At 36.4% G+C, this 24,223-nt stretch overlaps 1 protein-coding gene across 1 annotated transcript in view; it reads left to right on the top strand.

Annotated features, from left to right (window-relative positions):
• Positions 1-24,223, top strand: part of WDR70 (WD repeat domain 70) — a 141,124-nt gene that overhangs the window by 107,214 nt on the left and 9,687 nt on the right. The window contains exons 10-13 of the mRNA XM_009894710.1: positions 4,458-4,542; positions 5,621-5,759; positions 22,462-22,562; positions 22,902-22,981. Of these exons, the coding sequence (XP_009893012.1) occupies positions 4,458-4,542; positions 5,621-5,759; positions 22,462-22,562; positions 22,902-22,981 (405 nt within the window). The remainder of the gene's footprint in view (positions 1-4,457; positions 4,543-5,620; positions 5,760-22,461; positions 22,563-22,901; positions 22,982-24,223) is intronic.

The following is a 24,223-nucleotide window of genomic DNA, read 5'->3' as shown; positions in this document are numbered from 1 at the left end:
CAACCCTCCCAGGTCCTCCTCAGGGCTGCTGTCAATCCATGCTCTGTCCAACCTGTATTTGTGCTTGGGATTGCCCCGGCCCACATAGAGGACCTTGCACTTTGCCTTGTTCAACTTCATGAGGTTTGCATGGGCCCACCTCTCAAGCCTGTCCAGGTCCCTCTGGATGGCATCCCTTCCCTCCAGCATGTCAACCATGCCACACAACTTGCTGTCATTGGCAGACTTGCTGAGGATGCACTTAATCCCAACATCCATTTCGCCAACAAAGATGTTAAACAGCACTGGTCCCAGTACCGACCCCTGAGGAACACCACTTGCCACTGCTCGCCACTTGGACATGGAGCTGTTGACCGGCTAATTAAATTAATTAAAGCTAATGCATTAAATTAATCATTTTATTAAATTAAATTAATTAAATAAATTTATTTAAGTAATTTAATTAAAGCTAATGCATTAATTAAAGCTAATGCTAATTAAATTAATTAAAGCTAATGCATTAAATTAATCATTTTATTAAATTAAATTAATTAAATAAATTTATTTAAGTAATTTAATTAAAGCTAATGCATTAATTAAAGCTAATGCTAATTAAATTAATTAAAGCTAATGCATTAAATTAATCATTTTATTAAATTAAATTAATTAAATAAATTTATTTAAGTAATTTAATTAAAGCTAATGCATTAATTAAAGCTAATGCTAATTAAATTAATTAAAGCTAATGCATTAAATTAATCATTTTATTAAATTAAATTAATTAAATAAATTTATTTAAGTAATTTAATTAAAGCTAATGCATTAATTAAAGCTAATGCTAATTAAATTAATTAAAGCTAATGCATTAAATTAATCATTTTATTAAATTAAATTAATTAAATAAATTTATTTAAGTAATTTAATTAAAGCTAATGCATTAATTAAAGCTAATGCTAATTAAATTAATTAAAGCTAATGCATTAAATTAATCATTTTATTAAATTAAATTAATTAAATAAATTTATTTAAGTAATTTAATTAAAGCTAATGCATTAATTAAAGCTAATGCTAATTAAATTAATTAAAGCTAATGCATTAAATTAATCATTTTATTAAATTAAATTAATTAAATAAATTTATTTAAGTAATTTAATTAAAGCTAATGCATTAATTAAAGCTAATGCTAATTAAATTAATTAAAGCTAATGCATTCATTAGCTTTAATAGCCGTAGTCAATTGTAACACTTAGAGCTGAAATGGCTTTTTCAAAATCTTCCAGTATCCTTTGCTTCCATAGGTTTAGAGAGGATGTTGCACTTAAATATTTGGCCAGACTGGTATGAATGCAGGTGATGGTGACAGCTGTTCCAAGTGTTAGTGACTGGCAGTTTGTGACTTCCCTCCCAAAGCCTTTGGCTTGGGGTGAATGTAGTCCTGACCTGTAGTGCCTCCAAATGTCATTCTTCAGATGTTGCAGCTCCTCTTGCAGAGCCAGTGCGGAATGCAGAAGCATATACTTTGTTCTGTAAGGTGCCTCTCCTCACATATATATAGCGTGAGCCTTCACAGAAAGGCTTAGAGTTTATAAACATAACACATTCTGGTGCTCCCTCACAGTAAGCCTTGTTATGCTATGCCTTTCCTATGCTGCATTTTCTTTTTCAAATTCTCATTTCCTATGTTTCTTTGCTTTCCCCAATGATCTCCATGAATTTCTGTCCTTGAGCTTTGCTTTCAATACAGGATTCCCTCTTTAAAATAGGAGCTTCTTGAAGACTGTTGCTGACTTCAGGCTTTTTGAGTTTCTGGCAGCACTTTTGCTTCTTTTGGGGCCATTTACATCCATGCACTTGTCTTCCTGGTCAGTATCTTTTGAAAAGGAAAAAAAAAAAAAAAAAAAGCAGGTAAAATCTTTGCAGTATCAGTGCATTGGTTTTATTTTGACTAAAAACCATTTGCAAAATGCCTATCCCGGATCACCAAAGACTGTTTGCTAAGACCTAATTGTTACTTACTGATACATGTGATGATACAGAATGATATATAATACCATTGGCATAATGTTGTCTGACCTGATCAGACTAGACCCTGTTTATTGGTATCCTTCTTATTAAAATGGCAAAGAATAGAGTTTGAAATGCTACTGAAAATGCTATGAAAGCTTTAAATAATCCTGCCAGGCTTTGGAAAAGTCTGCCATCAAGAAAAATACTGAATGATCTGAGTGGACTGTTTTGTATGCATCATACTGAACTGTACAACTTCTGTGTTTTTGATTAAGGGTAACTATTTTTGTCCGTGTATGAAGTAATTGAAAAATAGATCAGTACTGCTACAGTTCTCATAAAGAAGCCCCTTAAGCACCGATGGAAGGATGTTATTGGAAAAAATCTTGGTGTTGTGGAAAGTTAATATGTCTGCTTTCTTAGTGACAGTGATTTCAACTCCATATGCAGATTAGAGTCAGGAATCAATATCGTATTTGCAATACAGAACTTTTTAATTAGAAAAAGAGAATTTGGGCAAATTCTTAATGATGGTAAGATTTTCACGACATTCACCAAGTCGTTCTACTAGCCTTTCTCCCTTTCCAGTTACTTAATCATGTATTTTTACACAATGTAAAACAGTGTTGATTTGAAATCAACCACGACTTTTTGAGTCCTTCTGGAGTCTTCTAATTTTTAAACCAGCAGATTACATTTTCTTGTTAGCAGAAGAGCGATAGCTAAGTGTCTGACTGCATCTCTCCTGCGAAAGCCTGGCAGGACTCCAGCTTGAAGATCATGTCAAGGCTCATTCCACTGGGAACAGAACAGCCTTGGCTGCTAGCCTTAGATCTGTCCCTATCCAGGAGATTTGCCGAGTGGCCAATTGGTATCCTTTGCATACATTTATAAAGCGCTGGTGCTTTAGATATAGCATCTTACAGATAGGCAGTTTTTTTTGTTGGGGGTAGGAGGGAAAAGGGAGCATTCATATTACAAGACCAAATGCTTTAAAATGTTTGGGATAGAGTCTACTGGGAAACAATAAGAAAACAGATATTCCCGAAATAGGGACTCAGCATTTTTCTTTCATGTCATTTTTTAGCTTCCCAGTGAACAGAAATATACTCTGCTCTAGACATCATTTATTTAAGTTGTCCACTTCTTAAAAATATTTTGTAGTAAGGAGTTATCCTAGTCTTTAATATAAACATACATGATGTACGAGGCCACACATCACTGCTTTCCCTGTAAAGGGTACTGCTGGCCTTGATTTCTTTTGTTACAGCATGTTACTTTCTTTTTTTTTTTTTTTAACTTTTCATTTCCAAGGCATCCTTTAAGCTCTTGATCTCAAAGGCTGTGAATCCACAAAATACTTTTAGACAACAAAATAACTTCTGTGCAAGGTTTGTGCTTTGGAAGGAAGCAGGTCTGTGGAGTACCAGCCATTTGCCTCCTTTTCCTCCTAGGATTGGAAGATTTTGTCACTTCTTGTCTGAAATTAATCTTTGGATATTTTTAAACAGAATTGTTGTTTGAAAGTCCTTCTTTTCCCCCTTGAAAGCGCTGAGGCACTGATGTCAAATGCAAGGAGATGTCTTGGTGCCCGGGTGAGGTGCTTCAAAGCTCAAATTCTGTAGCTCTTCTCATGCTGGAAATATGTGTCCCAGAGGGATGATCAGCAGAGATGTAGATCTCTCTGGGAATAACTAACTAATCTCTTCTTTTTTTTTTTTTCCCCTGTTCTCACTTTGTTAATATGTCATAACTTTTAGAAAGGAATAAACAGCCTGACTTTTACTGGCCTACAGTCACACCATGTTTATCAAACACAGATGAGAATTGCTATAAATGTCTTGCTGTAACCTCGATTTTGGCTTTTATGGCCAGAGGTGGTGTGGAGGGGTGTGAAAAGGTTTTGTTATAGTAAGTGAGGGTTCCCTTACTTCCCTTCTACCCTTCGCCAAGGATTTCTGACTGATTCCGGGGCCTGTTCTCCGTACCGAGATTGCAGTTTGTTGTTGTTTGCCTGCTAAAGAAGGGGGAAGACTTTATGTGCCTTCCTTTCTTCCTGGTCACTTTTTCAGAGCGAGTAGAAGCCAGACACATAAAACTTATTTAGTTTTTGATCTAGACAATCCATAGTAACATTTTAATTTCTTTTGATATCTTAAAACTTAAATTTACTCCTCGTAGCAAAGCACTAATGCTCACAAAGAATAAATTAAGTGTTTTGGGGAATCTGATTCCACTGTGGGTAGTGGTTCTTAGTAGGAGGGCGTGCCGTGGTGGAGTTGAGCCACTTAGGAGATGCTTCTGATATATTGGAGTGCAGCAGGTGGAACTTCTCATCCTTGCCTCATTTTGAATGCTTCTACCATATAATTATCTTATTTTTGTGTCTGAATTAAAGGATGACGTTTCTGCACATCTAAATTCTTGACTTAAATTCTTTACTGCTAAACTTTGTCCCTTTTGTTTCATAGGAGATGATACTTTAAAGATATGGGATATTAGGCAATTCAAAAAGCCTCTTAATTCAGCAGAAAGACTGCCCAGCTTCTTTCCAATGTAAGTACTCTAATTTATTCCAGCTAGTTGAAATAGCAGTAGCTGTGCTAAATGGGAGGGATTCTACAGGAGTTCTCTTCAGTTTTCATTATGTCCGGAACTGTGCGGGAAGGACTGCACAGGGAGGACTGTGCAATGATGATTCTTGGCTATTTTAGGACTTCACGTTGCTTTAACAGATCTCGTATTTTTTGTGATAATTCGTAGCCAGCTTTGCTTGTTTTATGCCATTTTTCAGTCTCATATGTCTTTGGTCTAATTAGATTAGCAGCTTTTCAGGATGTGGCCAGTTTATTGCCTTATGTTTATGTAATGAGATATATAAGTAATCCTCATTCTTATTTGCTCTATGATTAATAAAAAAAAAAGCTGGATTGAAAAGTAAGATGAAGGTGCATGGTATGAATTCAGATTATGATGTTAGAGGTGCTGATGACTGTGTTCTTTGATACTAAAATACTATATTGTACTGCATAGCGCTGAGTATTGTATTTAATATTTTTATTGGTATTGCCTGCATTTCTATAGCTGAAGCGTAGCCAAATCCAACTCTGAGGATATTTTATACTTTTGAAATAAGATCTCAGAAAGAAGGTCATGGACAGCTCAATCTTGACTGCAATTTGTAGCATAGGGGAAAAGCAAACAGACAAGTATTTTTGGCCACTGTATAAACACACTGCCTTACATCATTGAAGAATGTACCATCACCAAAACCAGATTTCTTTGGGTTTTTTTTTCTTAATGCTGATAACCGGATTTGAAAATACATTTTTTTTGTTTGTTTCTCATCTTGAAAAGTTTACAAGACTTTTGAGTAGAGGAGAATTTTGTTGGGAGGAGAATTTTTATTGGATCTGCCAGTTTTGCACGTTCTGTGAACAGCTGTAATTGTACATGTGAACTGTGTCTGATAAATATAGTAATAGATGACAGCTGACAAAAGATTTTTTTAAATCTTTGTCTTGAAAGAATTAACAAATAGAAAAGATTATTTTTAAGGAGTACAATTTATATATAATTTCCGTATACATCAATTATTGATTTTCCCAGTATGATGATTTGTTTTCTTCAACAGGACAGATTGTTGTTTCAGCCCAGATGATAAAATACTTGTCACAGGCACCTCTGTTAAGAAAGGTGGTGGCAGCGGGAAGCTTTTTTTCTTTTATCGTGAGACATTCCAGAAGTTGTATGAGATAGAAGTTACAGATGCGGTATGTATTAGTTTGGGGTTTTTTGTGAGCTATTCAAATTATGAATAAAAACATATTTATATGCTTTCCCCCCCCTTATACAGGTGATGACCTACTATCACTACTGTAATTTTTTACTACATATTTAAGAGATAGAGGTAGAGTGGCTGGAATAGGTGCTATTCTCTATTCAATAAAAAAAAATAAAAGATGACCTTGGGGCAAGGTGTTTAAGCACTGGAGATCCCTACTTTGGTGTTACCATTGTATTTCTCAAGGATTTCTGTAAACTTTTCTAGATCTGTGAAGTGAGGCATGAATCCTAAAATTCTTATGTGTTTATGCTGTTTACTCCGTCAGTTATCGTGATGAAATGCCATATTGTGACAAAATTCCTACTGAACAAAATTCCCTGAAACTAGACTTGTGGCTACTATAGAGTATTTCAGTGGACTCTATCTTGTGTAAATGCAATAATTTTGTGGCAAAAGGAAGGCATCATTAGGAATCCCTCCATCAAAAATACCATTCTCACCAGTAATCTAAAAACCTTAAGTTGTGAATCTGTGATAATATCATAGTAGATACGCTCTTGTGGCGTACACAAGTAAGCTTATGCAGCAAACAGGAGTGGGAGAAATTCAAACAGATTTGCTGTTGCTGAAGTATTGCTATCGGGTTCTCTCAAAATTGAGAGGTAAATTTCTGTTGTATGGCCATACATTGGTATGCTTAAGTCCCATTAGTTGTTGCAATCTGTCAGATAGCAACTTTGTCACTTTGTTTCAGGATATTGTTTTCTCCTTCTGCACTTTTCTTAACCCAGCAGAGCAGCTGTTCCTAGCACAGGCGACCAAACCCCCTTGTGTTGGAGATCATTTACACAGAATTTATGTTTGTGTTTACCTTCCTTTTCAAATCCCATTTTCTTTTCTAACTCATCCTAAAGTAGAATCTGCTTACGGGTGAATGTTATATCCCTCATTTCTGTGGCAGCAGTCTTGCAAATAAAAAGCGCAGGATTCATGTCAAAGCAGAAAGCATGTGTTTTTTCTGGAAGGGAAAAAAACCCATTTTATTTTAAACATATATTGTAAATGCAGTTTTTCTATGACATTGGAAGTTTTATTTAGTACTGAAGAATTTCTCCAAAGATAGCATAAATTGGATTTTAAATTTTTCTCCTATGGAACATAACAAACTTCAACGTATGAGCATTTCTGTTTTCTGATACAAGTATTATAACCCAGGTATTTATCACCTTTTTGTGAGACAAAACATGAATGCCTCAGTTTCCCCTCTGAAACTTCATGACAGGGAAAAGAAAAACAACTTGATAAGATAGAGTGCAAGAGGTAGATTGTTGTAGGAGCTTTTCTGTCCATGGGCACAGGAAACTAAATTGCTTAGCAATTCCATTCACAATGAATTTGGACTCCTTTGAGCTAATTGTCTGGATGTGGTCATGGTGGCATCTCCATTTAGTGGTGGTAAAGTCAGTAACAGCATACAGAAACTTCACTTGTGTTTTTTTTAGTGCAAGAATGAGAAGCTTGTCAATGGTGGATCCTGTATCTCCAAAATAGATTAAATAGTAAGAATTACTGCTCATCAACCGTCCTGTTTTGCATTAAAAGGATATATAATTTTCATTTGCTGACTTTGCCTCCCAGAAAAATGGTTATTTAGTTCTCTGAAATAGAGGGCCTGTTTACCTGCTGTGGTAGGTAATGCTACAAGAGAGTACAGAAAAGATTGTTTTGGTATCAGTTTCTCTCAAAATTGAGAGGTAAATTCCTGTTCTGCCTCAAAATGCAAAAGAGACGTGAAGCTGAGAACCAACAGTAGGAAATTGTTGGAAAAACAAAATTAGGGATTGGTAAGCAACTTTACTGGGGCAACTCATGTAGTAAAATTTTATGTATGCGTACAAATCTCAGCACGTTCATAATTTCATAATTTCATACTATAAATTTATATAGGTGCTGATATTTTTATGGTACTTTTTAAGACTGTAGTAAATTACTTTTGTCTATAGAGTTTTAGTGCTGCTGTTTTTCTTCATTTGTAGTTATAAAATTTAAGACTGTCATTCTCCTGCTTTGAATATAAGAGATCAAATGAAAATGATGGAAATAATAAGTGAAGAATTGAGACTTATAAATGCTGATCTTATGACATAATTTTCAGTGAGTCAGCACTAATAATATGTCTACAATCAGTCTGTCCAGCTTCCAACTTCAACACTACACATCTAAGAAAAACACAGCAGAAAACACAGCTGAGCATATCAACCTGAGTCTAAAAGAAGAAAAATTACTCTAAGTGGTGTTGCAAAGTAAAAGCAGTATATTTTCTCAAGATCTCCCTATTTCTTTCTGCTTTTTCGTTACTTTTTTTTCTTGTTCTCAAGTTGCAGTGTTTGATGAAATACGAACACAAAAAGACATGCTAAAAACAAATGCATTTTCAAGAAGCTGGCTTTTATATTTTATAAGCAGTACATGCTGTTTGTTGGAAAGATCATTGGCCTATAAATTGGTAGATTAATATCTTGTGTGTAGTTTATCAAAGCATTTTTTTAGCAGTGCAGTAATGACTTGCTTTCTGCAGACCACTTTCCTAGTTTCCATTTTTTCCTTATACTCTCTTAAAAATGCAGATAGCAGTTAGTGTAATTAAAGATAAACACATAATGTTGTCTAAGACTTCAGTTTGTCTTCTGTAACTAAATAACTTCTTTACTTTTTGTATGTTATCTAGTGCTTAAATATGTAATTTTGATATTTCTATTTTTGTTTTTTTAGGCATGGCATAGATGAAGTTACAGTATGCCAATATGTGTAGTAAAAGCACAAATGCACCAATATGTATCTCTCCAAAGAGCTTTATCTGCTCTCATTCTTCATAAAAATAATTTCAGTGATTTCAGTTGGATTTAGTCCAAATTCCTAAAGAAAAGGGGCATCACTGGTCATTTCTTTCAAGTATAAAATGAAAATAATAGGTCTTTTTGAGCATCTGTATACCAGTTTAGTGGTAGAACGTATATAATCAGAGTAACAAAATCTACTGTGAGGAGAAAACAAACCATTAATGTGTTACTTTTTTAATTTCGGAAGGATTTTTAAAGGAAGTGCTGGTAAGCTTAGAAAATTGAAAAACACTAAAAAGCAGTAAACATTATCTTAAACCTCCTTGGTAAATAGCCAGCGCAATTGGCCTGTGAATGAACCTAGGGGGTAATGAGAAAATATTTAATGGGAATGTTTGACCAAAGCTGCGTCTGGCATTCCTTTCCATCATACCACACAAACCTTTTTTCACCTTTTCTTTCAAGTTTTCATGGGAAAACCTATTACTGTTTCAAAGGTGCTGGAGTGAAACCTTGTGGTTTTACTAGTGGACTAACAGTCTGATTAGTCTCTGCTGTTGTGGCTGGGTATAGAATATTAATTTGCTTTTCATTTCATTAGCTAAACTAATGACTGTATTGTTGTATCCACTACTGAATGCCATCCCACCATGTAGGCATTGGGACTTCTGAAGAACTCAAGCTATACTTTTTGAAGACAAAGTAAGTAAGTGTTGAAAGTGGTGTAGACCACGGGCTCCATCTCTGGCCAGTAGCAGTGTGCCAGCAGAAGGAGGTGTGAACAGGGCAAAGACACAACGGTGCTTCTCTATCTTGTTCTGCCTCTGGTGATCTGTAACCTAGAGATATCTTGATGCAGACATAGGAATTTTACAATTAATAGCACTCTGTGGATTTTTCTTCCAGGAGTTTATCAAGGAGTGAAATTACCCACATGCAGGTTACTGGCAGGGTCATTTACTTACTGCAGATTAGATCAAAACTCGGGGTGGGAGTGCTGCCTCTCCCACTCTCATAAGGAAGCTGATGCTCTGCATGTAGTACTTCAACCTTACTCTGGCTCAGTATCTACAGGTGTGATTGGAAATTATGAGGGCCTTGTACTGTAACCATAGTTATGTATGCTAAACTGTACAGAATTACTCTCTTTTTAATATGAACTGAACTTTATAAAAATTCTGCTGTACACATGAAGCTTTTTCATAGTTTTTCTGTCTCTCTTCTATCTTGACAGTATTATCTGTGAACAGTTCTTTTGCTCTCACCTCAAATATCCACAAGTTTATATTAACCTTTCTCAATTTGAGCATTTGAGGCTTATTTTATGTGAGAGATTTATAATTGCATGCAGAATGTTTCTTCAGTCCATTTAGATGGCCGAGGAGACTTAAAGAGATGTCACAAAATGTAACTGCCAGAAGAGGGGTACAAAGTGTGTGCACAGAAACTCAGAGGCCATTTCCCATTCCTTGGGTAGCATGAGAGGAAGGAAGACCCGTAGCTGCTTTGGGGTGAAGTTTCATCTTTTGGGATGTCTGTAACTGCACTCTCTTTCTAGAACAGAAGGAAGATTTCCTTGTCATATGCAAGTCAGGGAGGGCTTATTGCTAATTCTTGGTTTGGTTATGCAAGTATGCGATCTTCATGGGAACCAGTTATAAATACCTAGTGTATGGGAAACAGAGTTGGGTACACAACGTTTCCCCCAATGTCAATTTAATTTAAAATAGCTGTGGATAGCCACTTGAATCACTCTCACATGTCTATCATTCATTTGGCTAGTTCAAACAGATCACCCAGTAGTTATCCTATTACAGACAAGATTGATTTTGGCAGCAGTAAAGCAGTCATTTTTCCCATATGGAAAGGAGAAGTAGTACACCCCCGTTACTGCCAAGCAAGAATGGGCACTGAAAAAGAAATAAAAAGTTGCACAATTACAGAAATTGCTATTTTTAAATTAAAATGTAAGTAATAATTTAATTTAAATATGAGCCCAGATGATGAGATTGTGTGCATTATAAAATGAGATGTGCAAGTTTCTAAAATATCCTGCAGGTTTTTGTAGATAAGCAACAGTCCAAAACCATAGATTTGTGGTTGTTTTGGGAAACCTGTTTCTGTTAGGATTCTTCATTATTTTCTTAGTTTCTCAAATATAGGTAAAAATTAAATTATTAAATACTTCTGAAAATTCCTCTAAGGAATTTTCTTCTGAGACAAGCTATAAATAAAGTTTCTTTCTAGATTAAAGAGTGAAAAGGAAAGAAGGAATAAGGAATACGAAACTTCCAGCATCCTTTCTGCACAGTTGATACAGGATTGTGGTATTTCTTTTCTTGACCTCAAATGATATCATTTACTATATATAAGGCACAGTAATACAGTAAAGGACTTTTCCACTGTGGCCCATTTCACTAAGATTTAAAGCTTTTGAATTTAAGAAAAATAAATTCTTTTAACTTCTGGAAGAGATCATCATGCTACTTCTGGGCTGTTTTTAAAGCCATTTATTTTATTTGAAAGGAAAGTCCACGTTTTCCATAATAAGGAAGTAAATGCAATATTTAAGGTCCAGTAAATTTTTGTGCTGATTAAAGTTAAAAAAAAAAAAATTAGTATAAAAGGTGAATCACAGGAATGTGTTTTCCTTTATAGTGAAATAACTTGTCATTTTTTATTCTCTGCTTTCATATCTGCAAAGACAATGTGGTCCGTCCTTCTCTTCATATATTCTGCAGCAGCATGTACTTTGTTTTAGGGGAGCTGTCACTAGAGGCTTGAGGAATGCGAGAGAAATAAACTGTGCAGGTTTCCTGCCTGAAACAGGGAGTGGGGGTTGTAAGTGAAGGTTGTCTGCCTTGGTTTTGTGATATACTGTGATGAAAGCGTGGCTGTAATTTTAACAGAGCAGGTGCTTGAAAATGCCCTACCTTGCAATTCCAAGGAAAACAGTTTGCCACCTTGACTAAGTGCCTTTTTCTATTCGTCAAAAAAAGAAAGTGTTGTTCAGCGGCTCAATTAACTTCTAAGAATATATTTTATAGCTGTACCTTGAAAGATAAGTGATACAGCATTGCTATCCATATGTTATATATTGAGATCCTGCTTTAAATTATTGGCCTCTGAAAAAGTTTTTAGGATATTTGTGGTTTCTGCATAGAAAATTGTAAATGTTATCAGTTTCTGGTCCCTTTTCTATTGAATGTTTCCACACATTTTCTAAGTCATGTTTCACAAGGGAAAACGTTAGTGTTGTTTCCTCTACACTGTATTCTCATGAGTATTTTAAATCTAATGATAGCAGGTCACTGCATTCTAGATATTCCCTAACCTCCCACCTCATTTATTGTAGTTGGCTCTTTTCCTTGGAAGAGCTCCAGGGGAATCCCAAACCTGAAGATTTTTGGAACTGGGGTTTAAAGTAGATTTTTAATGTAATATTAGTATACTTTTATTGTGTGAGCAGCCTTTTTTTTTTGGATCAGAGCATGCATAATATGAAGATATGAGTATTAACCATCTTTTTGCTCAAAAGAAAGAACAAGGTGGAAGCCAACTTGTAGCATTTGTTGTTCAACTTCACAGACATGGAAATGGTGTAGCTCTAAATCTGTCATTTAATCTTTTTTAAACTTAAAAATACAGCAGCTTTGTAAAAGTTACTCAGTCTTCATTTTTCCCCCTCCGCTGGTTGGTGGGTGCATTCAGGCAGCAGACCAGCCTTTTCCATATGCAGCACCATAGCAAGCCAAGTCGTTGGCTTTTGGATCACCACTGGGCTCTAAGACACCAACGGAAAGACATTACAGAGAGTGCAGTGGCAATTAGTGTTGTCTCTGAGCAGGATTATGTTTCTATGATTCTTAAGGCAGAACTTCTGTTGTTCTTTAAGGGGAGCAGACAGTTAACATAGCTGCTGTTTCTGCTGTTTTCTGACTTTCTGCAGCGAGATCAAGGTTACTGTAGGAGAAGGAAAGACCTATCTATATAGAAGCCTTCCCTTACTATGCTAACTTTATGGATTCATTTTACTTTCCATTTAACATGTCAACCATCATTATTAATGATCCTTGATTATTATGTAGAAATACTGATGTTTCTGCAAGTAAGACTGCCATTAGCTTCATTAGAATATTGAATTTGTAATTATTTTATTTTTTAAATGTTTGCCTCAAATTCCAGTTGCGTAGAATTGGGGAGAAAATATGTCTTTGTACATTTGGGGGAAAAATGTGCTGAAACATTTGCTTAGAACTCTTTTGGGCCTGTTTCTGAACGGTACAGAGTATAAGGGAATGAGAGGGAAGAAATAAGTGTTTCCTTCTGAAGCTTTGAGATCTTGAACACAGGCAGCAGTCACTCTGCTGCCTGTAAGTTAGAGTGCATATAACCTTTCTTGCAGCCCAGCATCATGAAATTTTTAGTATATTCAGAGGCATTTTTCTCTCTTTTAACAAGTAGTGCATGCATTCTTGCTGGGATATGTTTCATAAGCTGCTGCAGAGAAGTTTTCAGTCCATGAAGCCTGTGGGCCACTTCAAACATGTCCATGAACACTTGTACAAAGGTTTGATTTGTGTCTTCTGTACAGCAGTCTAAGTATCTGAAGTTTCTGAATGGTTCCACAGCTTCATTATAAAATGGAAAAGCTTGAAAGCCACTGCTTTAATGTTTTTCCTAATTACAAAAGTTGTTTAAAAGCGGCGGTAGCCAAACAGGAATGGGGAAAATCGTTGAAAGGTTTTGTGGTAGTGGGAAGCTGTCTTTAGCCGTTAGCGTCCAAATATTTTAATGTTTTATTTAAAGACATAGAAATCCTTTGAAATAAGTACAGTTTTATCCAAAGTAACTTCGTACAGTTCCCTTCTCTTCTGTGAAGATATATCACTAAAGTCAGATGGACTTAATGTTGTGCAAGTTCCAGAACTATAGAAGATCAGGCTGGAAGGCACACTGAGATTTGATCCCTCGCTCCAGCACAAGCTTGAAATTGCTTACCTCTCTCAAATACAAAGATAATGTAGTATTAGGCTTAGGTAAGGTGTAATGTTAATTTGAAAGGTAATTACTGTTTCTTTAAAAAAATACTAATAAGGGGTTAGGTTTCCTAAGTAGTATTACTTAATTATGTTTTAGGCTCCTACGTGTTTAAAAGATAATGCATAGCACAAGCAGTACTTCACCATGAACGTGTAGGGGTTTTACAGGAGAAAAGGCAGAATAGATGTGCTAAATAAACTAGCTGCACGTATATTTGCACTGACTTTGACAGACTGTTTTTTTTTTTTCCCAGTAATATTGGAATTTGTAAAAATTACAATTAAGGTAAATGTTTAATTCAGTCAGAAAAGCCCCATTTGACCACTGCTGTGGTGACCTATCCTTACAGAGTCCATGACCATGGTCAGAATGTCATTTTACACGTTCACTATCTTCCCTGCTGACATGCCGCTTATCTAGCTGTCTGGACAGCCAAGTGCAGCAAATCTGAGCAACACTGTTCAAACAGAGCCGATCACATACCGTCATGGCCACTGAAGCAAAGCTTGCACGTAGGAAAGAGAGAAGGTTTGTTTAAGGTTTTCTTTTCCTAAGTGAAAATATTTTTTTAGAACAGCAGCTCTTGCTGTTGCTTTTTTATTGTATAGCTTCAGAACAGATTCTGAAGGAATTATTTATTAGATTGTAGGTTAGGAAAGGGGTAAGCAATAAGGGTGAGCATAGGCTGTGTTTGTTTCTGTTTTATCCCCATTCAGTTTTTAAGTACCTCCAGAGCTAGGCTTGATCTTTCAAGCTAAGATTCTAAAGATTTGTTGGACAGTTTTAGGAGTTTGTATCTGCTGCACTAGGAGTATTTAATTTGGCTTCCAGGATCCTTTATCCTTGAACTGGAGAGTTTTATGTAAGTAGCACAACATGCTGTAATATAGATCCTTGTTAGTTTTCTGTTTTTCTTATGTAGTTATTTTGGCTGCTGTAGGCTGCAGGGATTCACCTGACCAAATATAGATGTCTACAGCTGATCCAGTCACCCTAGGCTCCTTTTCTAATCAACAGAGAAAAATAAACACATCCAGACTGTGATTTTTATCTCACTCTAAAATAGATATCTGTAATAGGTTAGATGAAGGCCACTGCAAAATGCTTATTTCTCTCCATTAGCTGTAAAGGGAGGTGAAAGTTTATGGGCATTTAAAGAGTAGACCTCTAAAGATAAGAGGTGTAGACATCTTAAGTTTCTTGAGGTAAGTCCTGCCTAAGATCTTCACTTCCCTTCACTGGTGCTGGTTCTCTCCTGCTAAAGCACCGGGACATTTCATCTCTTGTGCTCTGACCTTGCCAATAGCAAAGTAGGAGACAATGGATTACTTTTGCACTCATTTCTAGTGATCTAAGGATTTATGACCATAGGCAATTTACAGGAGAAAAGCCTGCCACTCTATGAAAGGATTGTGTGAGCTGACAGTCAAGTCTACACTGTCTTACTTGCACCCAGTTTCCAAACATAACTGTCAAAAAATCATCAGCTTCACCTTAGAATTACAGAACTTTATCTAAATTTTAATAAACTTTTATTTTAAATCAGTGGAAACATCATGTGAAGAAAACATCAAAACCCCATGAATTCGTCCTTCAGCAGATAGAGATGTGTGAAGGCCTAGGATTAGTGTGTTCCCTTTCCATTTTCAGTATTTATCTGGAATTAGCAGTAGTTTTTTTCTAGTTGTAATTTGCAAGGAACTCACTTTTGCTTTTTCCAGTTTACAAGTGGGATGTTGGCTGCACGCTCACCACAGAGATAATATTCATATCAACTGTATGTCACCATTATTCAGTAGAGATTTCCACCCTCTCGGGGTAGTTTTCTGTATGTGTGGAAGTAGATAGGTCCATCTTCTTCATTCACCAGATTTGTTTGTCTGTTTAAACAGTTTTCTCTAATAGCCATGGGAGCAAACATTAATTTAGTGAACTTAGCCTAAAAGTCTGATAGCTGCAGATAACTTAATAATCAATTCTGGCATTTTGGAGCAAATGTGTAAGCGGGCTGAGAGTCAAGGACTGTCCGAGAAAGGCGGTATCTGAAGTGAACAGAAGGAAAAATTGAAAAGGTTTATTTTAACGGTGCATAACAGATATGGAAGAATGTTTTTTTTTTCTTGTTCCCTTTGTGGCAGGAGGAGTTTTACTAATGAACTTGGTAAAGTTGATACCTCATCATGCAATATCTGAAAATACATTTCAAATTACTCATTTTAGAAGACAAATGCATGGTATTTAACCTGAAAACTTCACTGTTTTAAGGAAGAAGGAGTTGTTTCCATAGAAAACAATGCCTGATTGAGTAAGACTACCCAAAGGAAGGAAAAGAAATTAAAACATCGTTATAAACTATGGCCCCTCTAATTTACTTTTCATTTTGGAGTAGCAAGGGAAGAATATAGCCCCATTGACTGAAGTGCTGCAGAAGTGTATGGTGATTCCTATTTATGATAAAAATAAGAAAGTCCTTGCAATTTTTTTTTAAGTGGTGAAGCTTGATATCATGCCAGTCTTGCAGCAAATTATGACCTTCGTCTTCAATTACATTAGTATATACATACACACATATGCATCTGTCTAATAAAATTTTGCTCACAACAAAAGATTGGCTGTTATCTTGGGGTACATATAAAGGTAGTTGCGTTTTGTTGGATATCAGACAAAGTTTCAACTGCAATGCAAAAAAAATAAGAAATCAATGCTTTTGTACAGCTTCAGCTCACAGACATGTAAAATGTTAGCGTAGGCATACAGGACGACAGTGATGGAGAGAAAAAAATTTTCCCTGGCGCCCTTGCAGCAGAGTGAAAGAGGACAGAGATGAATAATACTTTCAAGAGACGTTCTTTATATACGCTCTCTTTATTTTGTTACATAATGGGCAACCTTACATTTTGGTAGATTCAAAAGAAACTAGTGATATTAAATGACTGCTCAGGCTCTGGAATGTGGCAGAAAAATATTTTAGGCACAAGAATTAATGTTTATGTGAAGAATCTACATACCCTATAATATATAGGAACTTGGAACACTTGCTGTATTTGCTTAGGTTTTTTTTCTTAGTATGCTTCATCTATGTTTTCCATAGTGTGTCCCTTCCAAAGCTGCTCACAACCGCCATAAATCTCTGCCAGTCCCTCTTCGCAATGTGAAACATCTCTAACTTTTCCTGGTCCCTCTGAATAGAATATATTTACCTTTTCTTCCCTTCCTGCCTCCAACCTGTAGTGACCCCTCTGAGACTGCTCTTCCCATCCTGGATCTGCTCTATCTGTGCTGTAAAACTGAATGTTTTTACCTGAATCATGGGCCAAGGAACTGAATTTTTCCTTCGCTGCTGCAGTCTTGAGACATCTTTACAAGCAAAGATCCAGGAGAATTCTTTCCATCCTTGACATCAGTCTGTAGTTTTATGACCTTACCAGCTTCATGGTTTCATCTTAGGGGTAAATTTTCCATTCCTGTGCCACAAATCATTTTAATCTTTTCTTGCTGACCTTGTAAAATGCCCTCTCTGCATTGTTTACTCCCATTGGGGTGTTACCCAAGTGCTCTGGACAGTTTCAGTTGAGGTAATTGGCTTTTACTTGCTGAGAAATCTGCTTCAGTTATTCTTCACTTTGCTTGGGAAACACAGGGGTGTATTTCTAGGCCAGAATGAATGTCCCGTTCTGTGTTACAGAAAATAGTGTTTCAGGCTTCAGTTTCTCATTTAGAGGCACTGCTGTTAAATCTCGTCAAAGCACTGTTACGTGCATAGTACAAGCAAAGCCATGTGTGCAGTTGCCTAGTGAGCTAACCCAGGTAGAGAATAACCTAGCAGAAAAATTATTTGGTGTAGTTTACTGTTTACCTGCAGCAGCGGCTCTGCTTATATCATACAAAGTGAAACACACAGGTGACAAGAGGCTGTCGGGGTGAGACTATTTCTGAACGACCCCGGAATTGCACATAAGCTGGGACTGCACATGTCTCAGAAGAAATGCAGGTGGAATAGCACAAGAGGGAATCGTGATATCATCACTTTTGACTGTCACCTTTCCATGTATTTGAGTTTTATGGTTCAAAATTACCACCTATTATTAAACTTTTAAGTTATTATAGGTAAAACTTTCTAAAACTGGAGTTTATTTTAAAAGAACCAGGAGTCTGAAGTGAGTATAGTGCTTAGTTTAAAAATTATGTAAATTTATGTAACTTAAAAATTATGTATTGTTCAGGTAATTCATATTTTCTATTTAAAACAATATTATAGCAACTTTAGAAAAAGGTATGGCTAGTTTCAAGAACAATCAGTAACATGTTCTTATTTATTAGGCAGTTGTTTAAGATATACATTTTCATCCGGATTGCCCTGAAGATGTCTTTAAAATTGTGTAGATAATTTTTTAATTGACTTTCAGTTTAAGTCAGTATTGCAAGACAATCTGTTACCTGAAAATAATTACAAAGGTCTACTACCAAAGGTCTGCTTTCACACTGACAATGAAGAAGGTAAATTTGGAGTCTTTCTGTTAACATTTTTAACATTTTCCCTGCCTGACTTCACAAAAATATTTTCACAATCTTTTCCCAGTATTTCCCAATGTAGGCTACTGTGTTTGTATATGCAATAGACGTTGCCAAAGGCTTTTCAGATTGATTTCATTTGAAGAACTTAATGCCTTTGCAATAGCAAAAGTACCAAACAGCTTTTGAATCATTACTAGTAATTGTCTTTTGTAAGTAAGTGCTTTGTTTTCAGACCTTATGGTCACGAAGCTGGCCACATCAGTTCCATGGATAAAATTATTTTCAGGATTTTTATGACAGGCTTCCAGGACTTAATGCTCCAGAGATAGACTGTCCAAAACATACAGCCATTACAGAAGTATATTTTGCAAATGTTGAAGATGTTTATGCAATGATACATTCTGCATTTTCTCATTCTTAATTGTTATAATAAGACATTGTGTTCCATTTGCAAAGCTGAGATACGGCCTGGGTTTTTTTGGATATCAGAATCTACATAGATTTGTCTTGTTTCAGCTTTAAATATTATAAGAAACAGGTTAAGTCTTTGTGTTGAATGTCAGTTAACTGAAGGGGTCTTTTTGTTGATCTGAGGCTTGTATTTTCTGAGCCTTGAAGCTGTCATTCACAGGATTTCTTCACAACTGGTACTTATGGTTTGTCAGTTTTTTGTGCTAGGTTTCCGTAAAGCAGTGTTAGGCAATTTAATTCCCTTCTCTTTAACTTCTCTTACCAAGTATGAAACCACCTTGGTAAGTAGAACAAGAGCTTGCAGTTTGCTCTTAACCACTGAGGTTACTGCTTTCAGCCTGAGCTCCTGTCTCAGGGGCAATTAAAACTGGAGTACCTCCTTGTTTGTGTTGGGTTCCATTGCAGGGCACAACCTCAGAATGAAACAAGTTATTCTTCAAAAGTGATTGTGGAATGGCAAATCCCCTTTCCATCTCAGAGAAGCAGAAAGTGGCAGCAGGAAGCCCATGGACATGTGCATCAGATAAAAGCATGTTGCCAGCAGATGGAGGGAAACCTTTATTCCCCTCTACACAGCCCTGGTGAGACACATCTGCAGCGCTGGGTCCAGTTCTGCACTCCCCAGTACAAGACAGAGATTAACATATTAGAATGGGTCCAGTGAAGGACTGCAAAAGTGATTAAAGGCTTGGAGTATCTGGCACAGAAAGGCTGAGAGAGCTAGGATTGCTCAACTGGAGAAGAGGAGGCTCGTGGGGCATCTTACATACAATTACTTGAAAGGGGACAGGAGGATGAAGCAGATAAAGCAGAGCTCAGTGGTGCCCAGTGAGAAGACGAGAGGCAATAGGCACAAAACTGGTAACAGGAAATTCCACCTAAACGTAAGAAAATGGTTTTGGGTGTTGGTGGCTTTTTTATGGTGGGGGTGGTCATACATTGAAACAGATTGCCCATAGAGGGTGTAGAGTCTCCATCCCTGGAAATACTCAGAACTAAACTGGACAATGTCCTGAGCTACCTGTAGTAGTTGATGATGCTTGGAGCAGGGGGCTTGAATTAGATGATCTCCAGAGCTGCAACTGCTCTGTAATTGTGTAAAATTCAATATTGGTACGTATGTACCAACCTATGTGCATAGGTAGGCCAAGCCAGGAAAACACTTCTTTTCATGCTGTTAACACACTTACTTGCCTATAGAGCTGGGAAGTAGGACCTTATTTGAGCTGGAATTTGGTGTTTAACGTTTCCAGTGATAAAGGCATCTACGTGAGTTATTCTAAGTGTAAACAGTAGGAAAATTAGAGGCATCGAAGGATAGATGGTCTTTAAGAATTAATTATTTTTGTGTGATTAAGAATCCCCTTTCCCCCTCACTCCCAATGTTAAGACCTAGTCTACAATGATCCCTTTGTTGTATAGTTTTTAGAATTTTTACTTCTTTAGGATTATAAGATTGGGAAAAATTATTATGATTTGGTTCAAGAATTCAGTATTTTGGTCTTTTTAAAGTATTGCTCATTTCTAAAATAACCTGACAATCTGCATAAGTAGTTTTATTATTTCTTATGAAGTAGGTTTATATGCCAGTGGATTAATAAAATCACTTGCATGTTCAGAGCTTGTATTTGTTCAGTTTTTAACAAATTGTATTCTGGGGACGTTTTACGGTTTCAGAAGATTTATAGGGCTACATTTAATGGCAGTTTCTTTTGCCTGCTCTGGAGCACGTGCCATGGTGGTTTAAGTGTGCTGTGCATGTTTGACAAGTTAGAAATTTAGCAATCCCCATCAGTGCTGAGCCACACTGTCTCAGGCTTTGTTTTTGTTGGCTGGTATCCAGTACCATGCTATAAAATACATTTACTTGACAGTAGAAAGTGGAGAACCACATTAACTGCAAAGTTTAAAAAGGCTGGCTAAACACATGCAATAAATATTAATAAAAGAGAAGGCCACCCACCTTTGACCTTCAATACTTGTTATTAGCTTTGCGTGGTTTAGAGTTACCGTAGCATTTTGGGCATTGCCTAACAGTATGTGAGAATCTCTTGCTTAAATCAAACTCCTTGGCAACCCTGTATTGGTTATTTTGGTTGCTTGTGGCACAGATCATGGACATAATGCATTATTAGAATTCTACTTTTTACTTTAGAGTTACCTGTAAAAAGATTGTTGTCCTTTAGTTGTCTTGTAATAAAGCCAGGTTTATTTGTACTTGTAAGTAAATGGGAAGGTATAATGTTATATATATATATCAGAGAAGGAGGATGCTTTACAGAGGAACCTTATAACAAATGATCATCTCACTCAATTTTTCTTCTTAAACAAGAACACAAAGCAGAAAAACAGCTCAGAAGAGAGTCATCCATCGTCTTGTAGTAAAACGAAGTTCTGACTCATGATGGCTGAATGGGCTTCAGAATTTTTTCAGTATTTTTTGTTATGTGCCTCATAGCATTCAAAAAGATGGGATGTGGACCAAACCAGAAATAGTATGGAACACAAAATGGGAAGTGATTCAGGAGTCACTATACATAACCATTCTCTTCCAGATTAAATGGTTTTCATGTCCCGAGTTATAGGGCTATATTACACCCCTAATTTTAGCTTTGCTACATTTCTTGCATTAAGTTGTTAGTGGTTCCCATTTTGTGAATCTCATGTGCTGTATTGTGTAAAAAAAAAAAAAAAAAACAAACCAAAAAACAAAACAAACCCACAAACGTTAATGATCAATGGATGATAGTGGTTGAATTCACTTTGGATAGTGGTTATTAATTCACTTTGGGAAGAGTCTATTCCTGGTTTTTGAGAAAGGAGAAGTAGTAAGCTTGAGGGGAAAAAAGGGCTAGAAAAATGGGCATTGTTCAGTGAAATACAAATAGGATGATGCATCCTGCTAACTCTTGATACGTTTATTACATAGGTAACACAAACACTGTTAAGACCTGTCTTCAGTCTCGGACAGTATCCCTTTAAAGAATTACTGTCTCTCAAAAATAGATTCTTCTTTCCCCTCCAGTTAGTCAGATGCAGGTACAGGTTTTGTGTTTGTGTTAAGATGTGTTGTCCTTTGTGGGACATTGTGCCCACTTCTTTGGCTCTCTCGAGTCAGAATCTCAAGTCTTGGAGTTTCTGTGCTGGCCTGTTGAATCAGACTGGATACAGTAATCACATGGAGATTCCAAGTCACATGGAGAACCACGCTCTCTGCATTAAAGAACAATACTCTTAATGTCTGAAAATTAGTTTGTCTGCTAACCAGAAGGGTGACAGAGCTGTGAGACATTGGCTTCAAATACCAAATTCTTCTGGGTGTTGTGGGGAAGAAAGACCCAAGAGTGAAAATCGGCTACTCCTCCGTTTCTGCAGTCAGCAAGTGAAAGGTCAGCACTGTGTGAGAAGGGAAAAACAGATAAAGAAGAGGGTGGAAGAATTCAGAATTAAAAATAAAAATGCAAAAGTCATGAAGGCCTGTATTGCTATATCTGAAGCACTTCATTGTTCTCCTTCAAATCCCCATTTAACTTTCCATTTTCATTATGGCCATGAAGACCCTGGAGCAGTTAGCCTGTGGAAACCACTGGTTATCACACTGCCACCAATTTCTATTTCTTTCTCTGCCAACATCCATGCATTGTCAGTCCTTTTACATTGTCTTCTGCTCTGGAGAGAAACGTTTATTCATTCACATACTCATTCACGTGCTTAAGTTTGTTCCTGCTACAGTGTGACTTTGAAATGTGACAATATGAATATTAACTCCAACATCTAGATGAATGGCAAACTAACTATCAATATCTTGCTTTATTTCAGAGTGTTGTGCGTTGCCTTTGGCATCCCAAGCTGAACCAGATCATGGTTGGTACAGGAAATGGTTTGGCCAAAGTGTACTATGATCCCGTCAAAAGCCAGAGGTATGTAATCATGAATAATGATTAAGAACATTATTTTTTGATCAAATTTAGCCTCATTCTGTGGTTCTATGATTATCCTAAGAAAGGAGAAAAACTGGTTTAGTAAAATTTGTTTTGCAGCGTTTTACTTATTTAGTAACAGTAGAAAGGAAAAAAAAAACAAAACAGTTTGTTTCTGAAAAACAGAAATACTAATCTCTTTACCCTCCTTCACATGTGCATGGACAGGCAATGAATATTTAAAGTGCTATATAATTTTGTTGAGTCTTTGTCTTGAATAAAAAATGGTTTCTGTTTGATAGAAACAGACCAACTGAACTGCTGTATGTTTCCTCCTAGGGGAGCAAAATTATGCGTGGTCAAAACAAAACGAAAAGAGAGACAAGCAGAGACTCTTACACAGGATTACATTATAACACGTAAGGACATTAAACATATCTTTATAATAACATCCTTAGCTCTTTCTCAGGGTTGAAATTATTTGCAGATCATTTAGCTTCATATTTTCCCTGCTAAAAGGTTATAGTCTTTTCATAAAGTATTGATCATTGGTGTGAGATGTTAGTGCTTCATATAAATTTCATTGTAGCCTTGCACAACCAGAAAGGTATATATTCCATATGCTCTGTAAAGTTGTTAATAATGGTTGGTTTCTAGGTTCTGATGCATCTGAAAGCACAACTGCCTTAAAAAAAACAACAAACAAACAAACAAAAAATACCCCAAAAACCCAATAAGAGCAGCAACAAAAAAGAAACTCCAAAATTTTCGAGCTTTCTTAAATCTTCAGTTTTGCATAACTAAATCGGTGAGTGTAGATGAGTTCAAAAAGTGTTTTGCCACTTGAGAGCATTAACATACCAGTGGCAAAATGAAAGACATTAGAGATAGGTCTGGAACAAATTTCAAGTGATTTTTCAAAATGTAGAAATTACCCAGAGTTATACAGTGTTTTTATGGTATATGGTGATCTTGGAAGTCCTTTTGCAAAGGAGTTCTTTTCTTTTTTTTTTCTCCTTTCTTTTTTTTTTCTTTGGACAACTAATCGCTCTTTAATCTGAGGATTGCCTGTAATGGCCATCAAAAATGCAGGAATGTTGTTCTGAGACATTAGGTGTTACTTTTAAAACAGAGGAATAGGCAGTTTGTGTTTCCCTTAGGCAACCTGGACTCCACAAATGGCAAAAGCTTGGATCTGTGCATTAGCCACCTCAGATGCTCTATGCAAACCGATCAAGCTTAGTGCTTGCCAGCAAATTTTCCCAGGCATTTCATACATCATGGAATCTGCAAAAACAAAACCTAAACATTTATTTCCAAAGATCTACTGCTGTGTCACCTGGCTGTGACTTCACTCAGTCTAATAAATTGAGCAGCCTTCCAGAAGTAAGTTCAAAAATCAAACTGGTAGGTCCCTGGATGCTGCCTTCCATTTTCTACTCAGTAGAGAGCCAGTGCCCCTAAACGTAAGGTTTGGTTAGTTGGGTTTTGCCTTTGTTGAGTCTTTTGACTCCCACACAATTTCCCACATTTTGGGAAACAGCAGCAATCAGCACAACTGAATGAGAGCTAAACCTCACCACAAGAAAACTATGTCCCCTGACATGGTGTTTCTCAGTTGCTGCAAATGTGTCTCTTGTCTGAGCAGACCAAAACCATTA

Source organism: Charadrius vociferus, unplaced genomic scaffold, assembly GCF_000708025.1.
Source record: "Charadrius vociferus isolate BGI_N301 unplaced genomic scaffold, ASM70802v2 scaffold450, whole genome shotgun sequence".
Classification (NCBI taxonomy): Eukaryota; Metazoa; Chordata; class Aves; order Charadriiformes; family Charadriidae; genus Charadrius; species Charadrius vociferus.
Note: the sequence above shows the minus strand (reverse complement) of the source record. Positions and strands in the feature narration are given on the sequence as shown.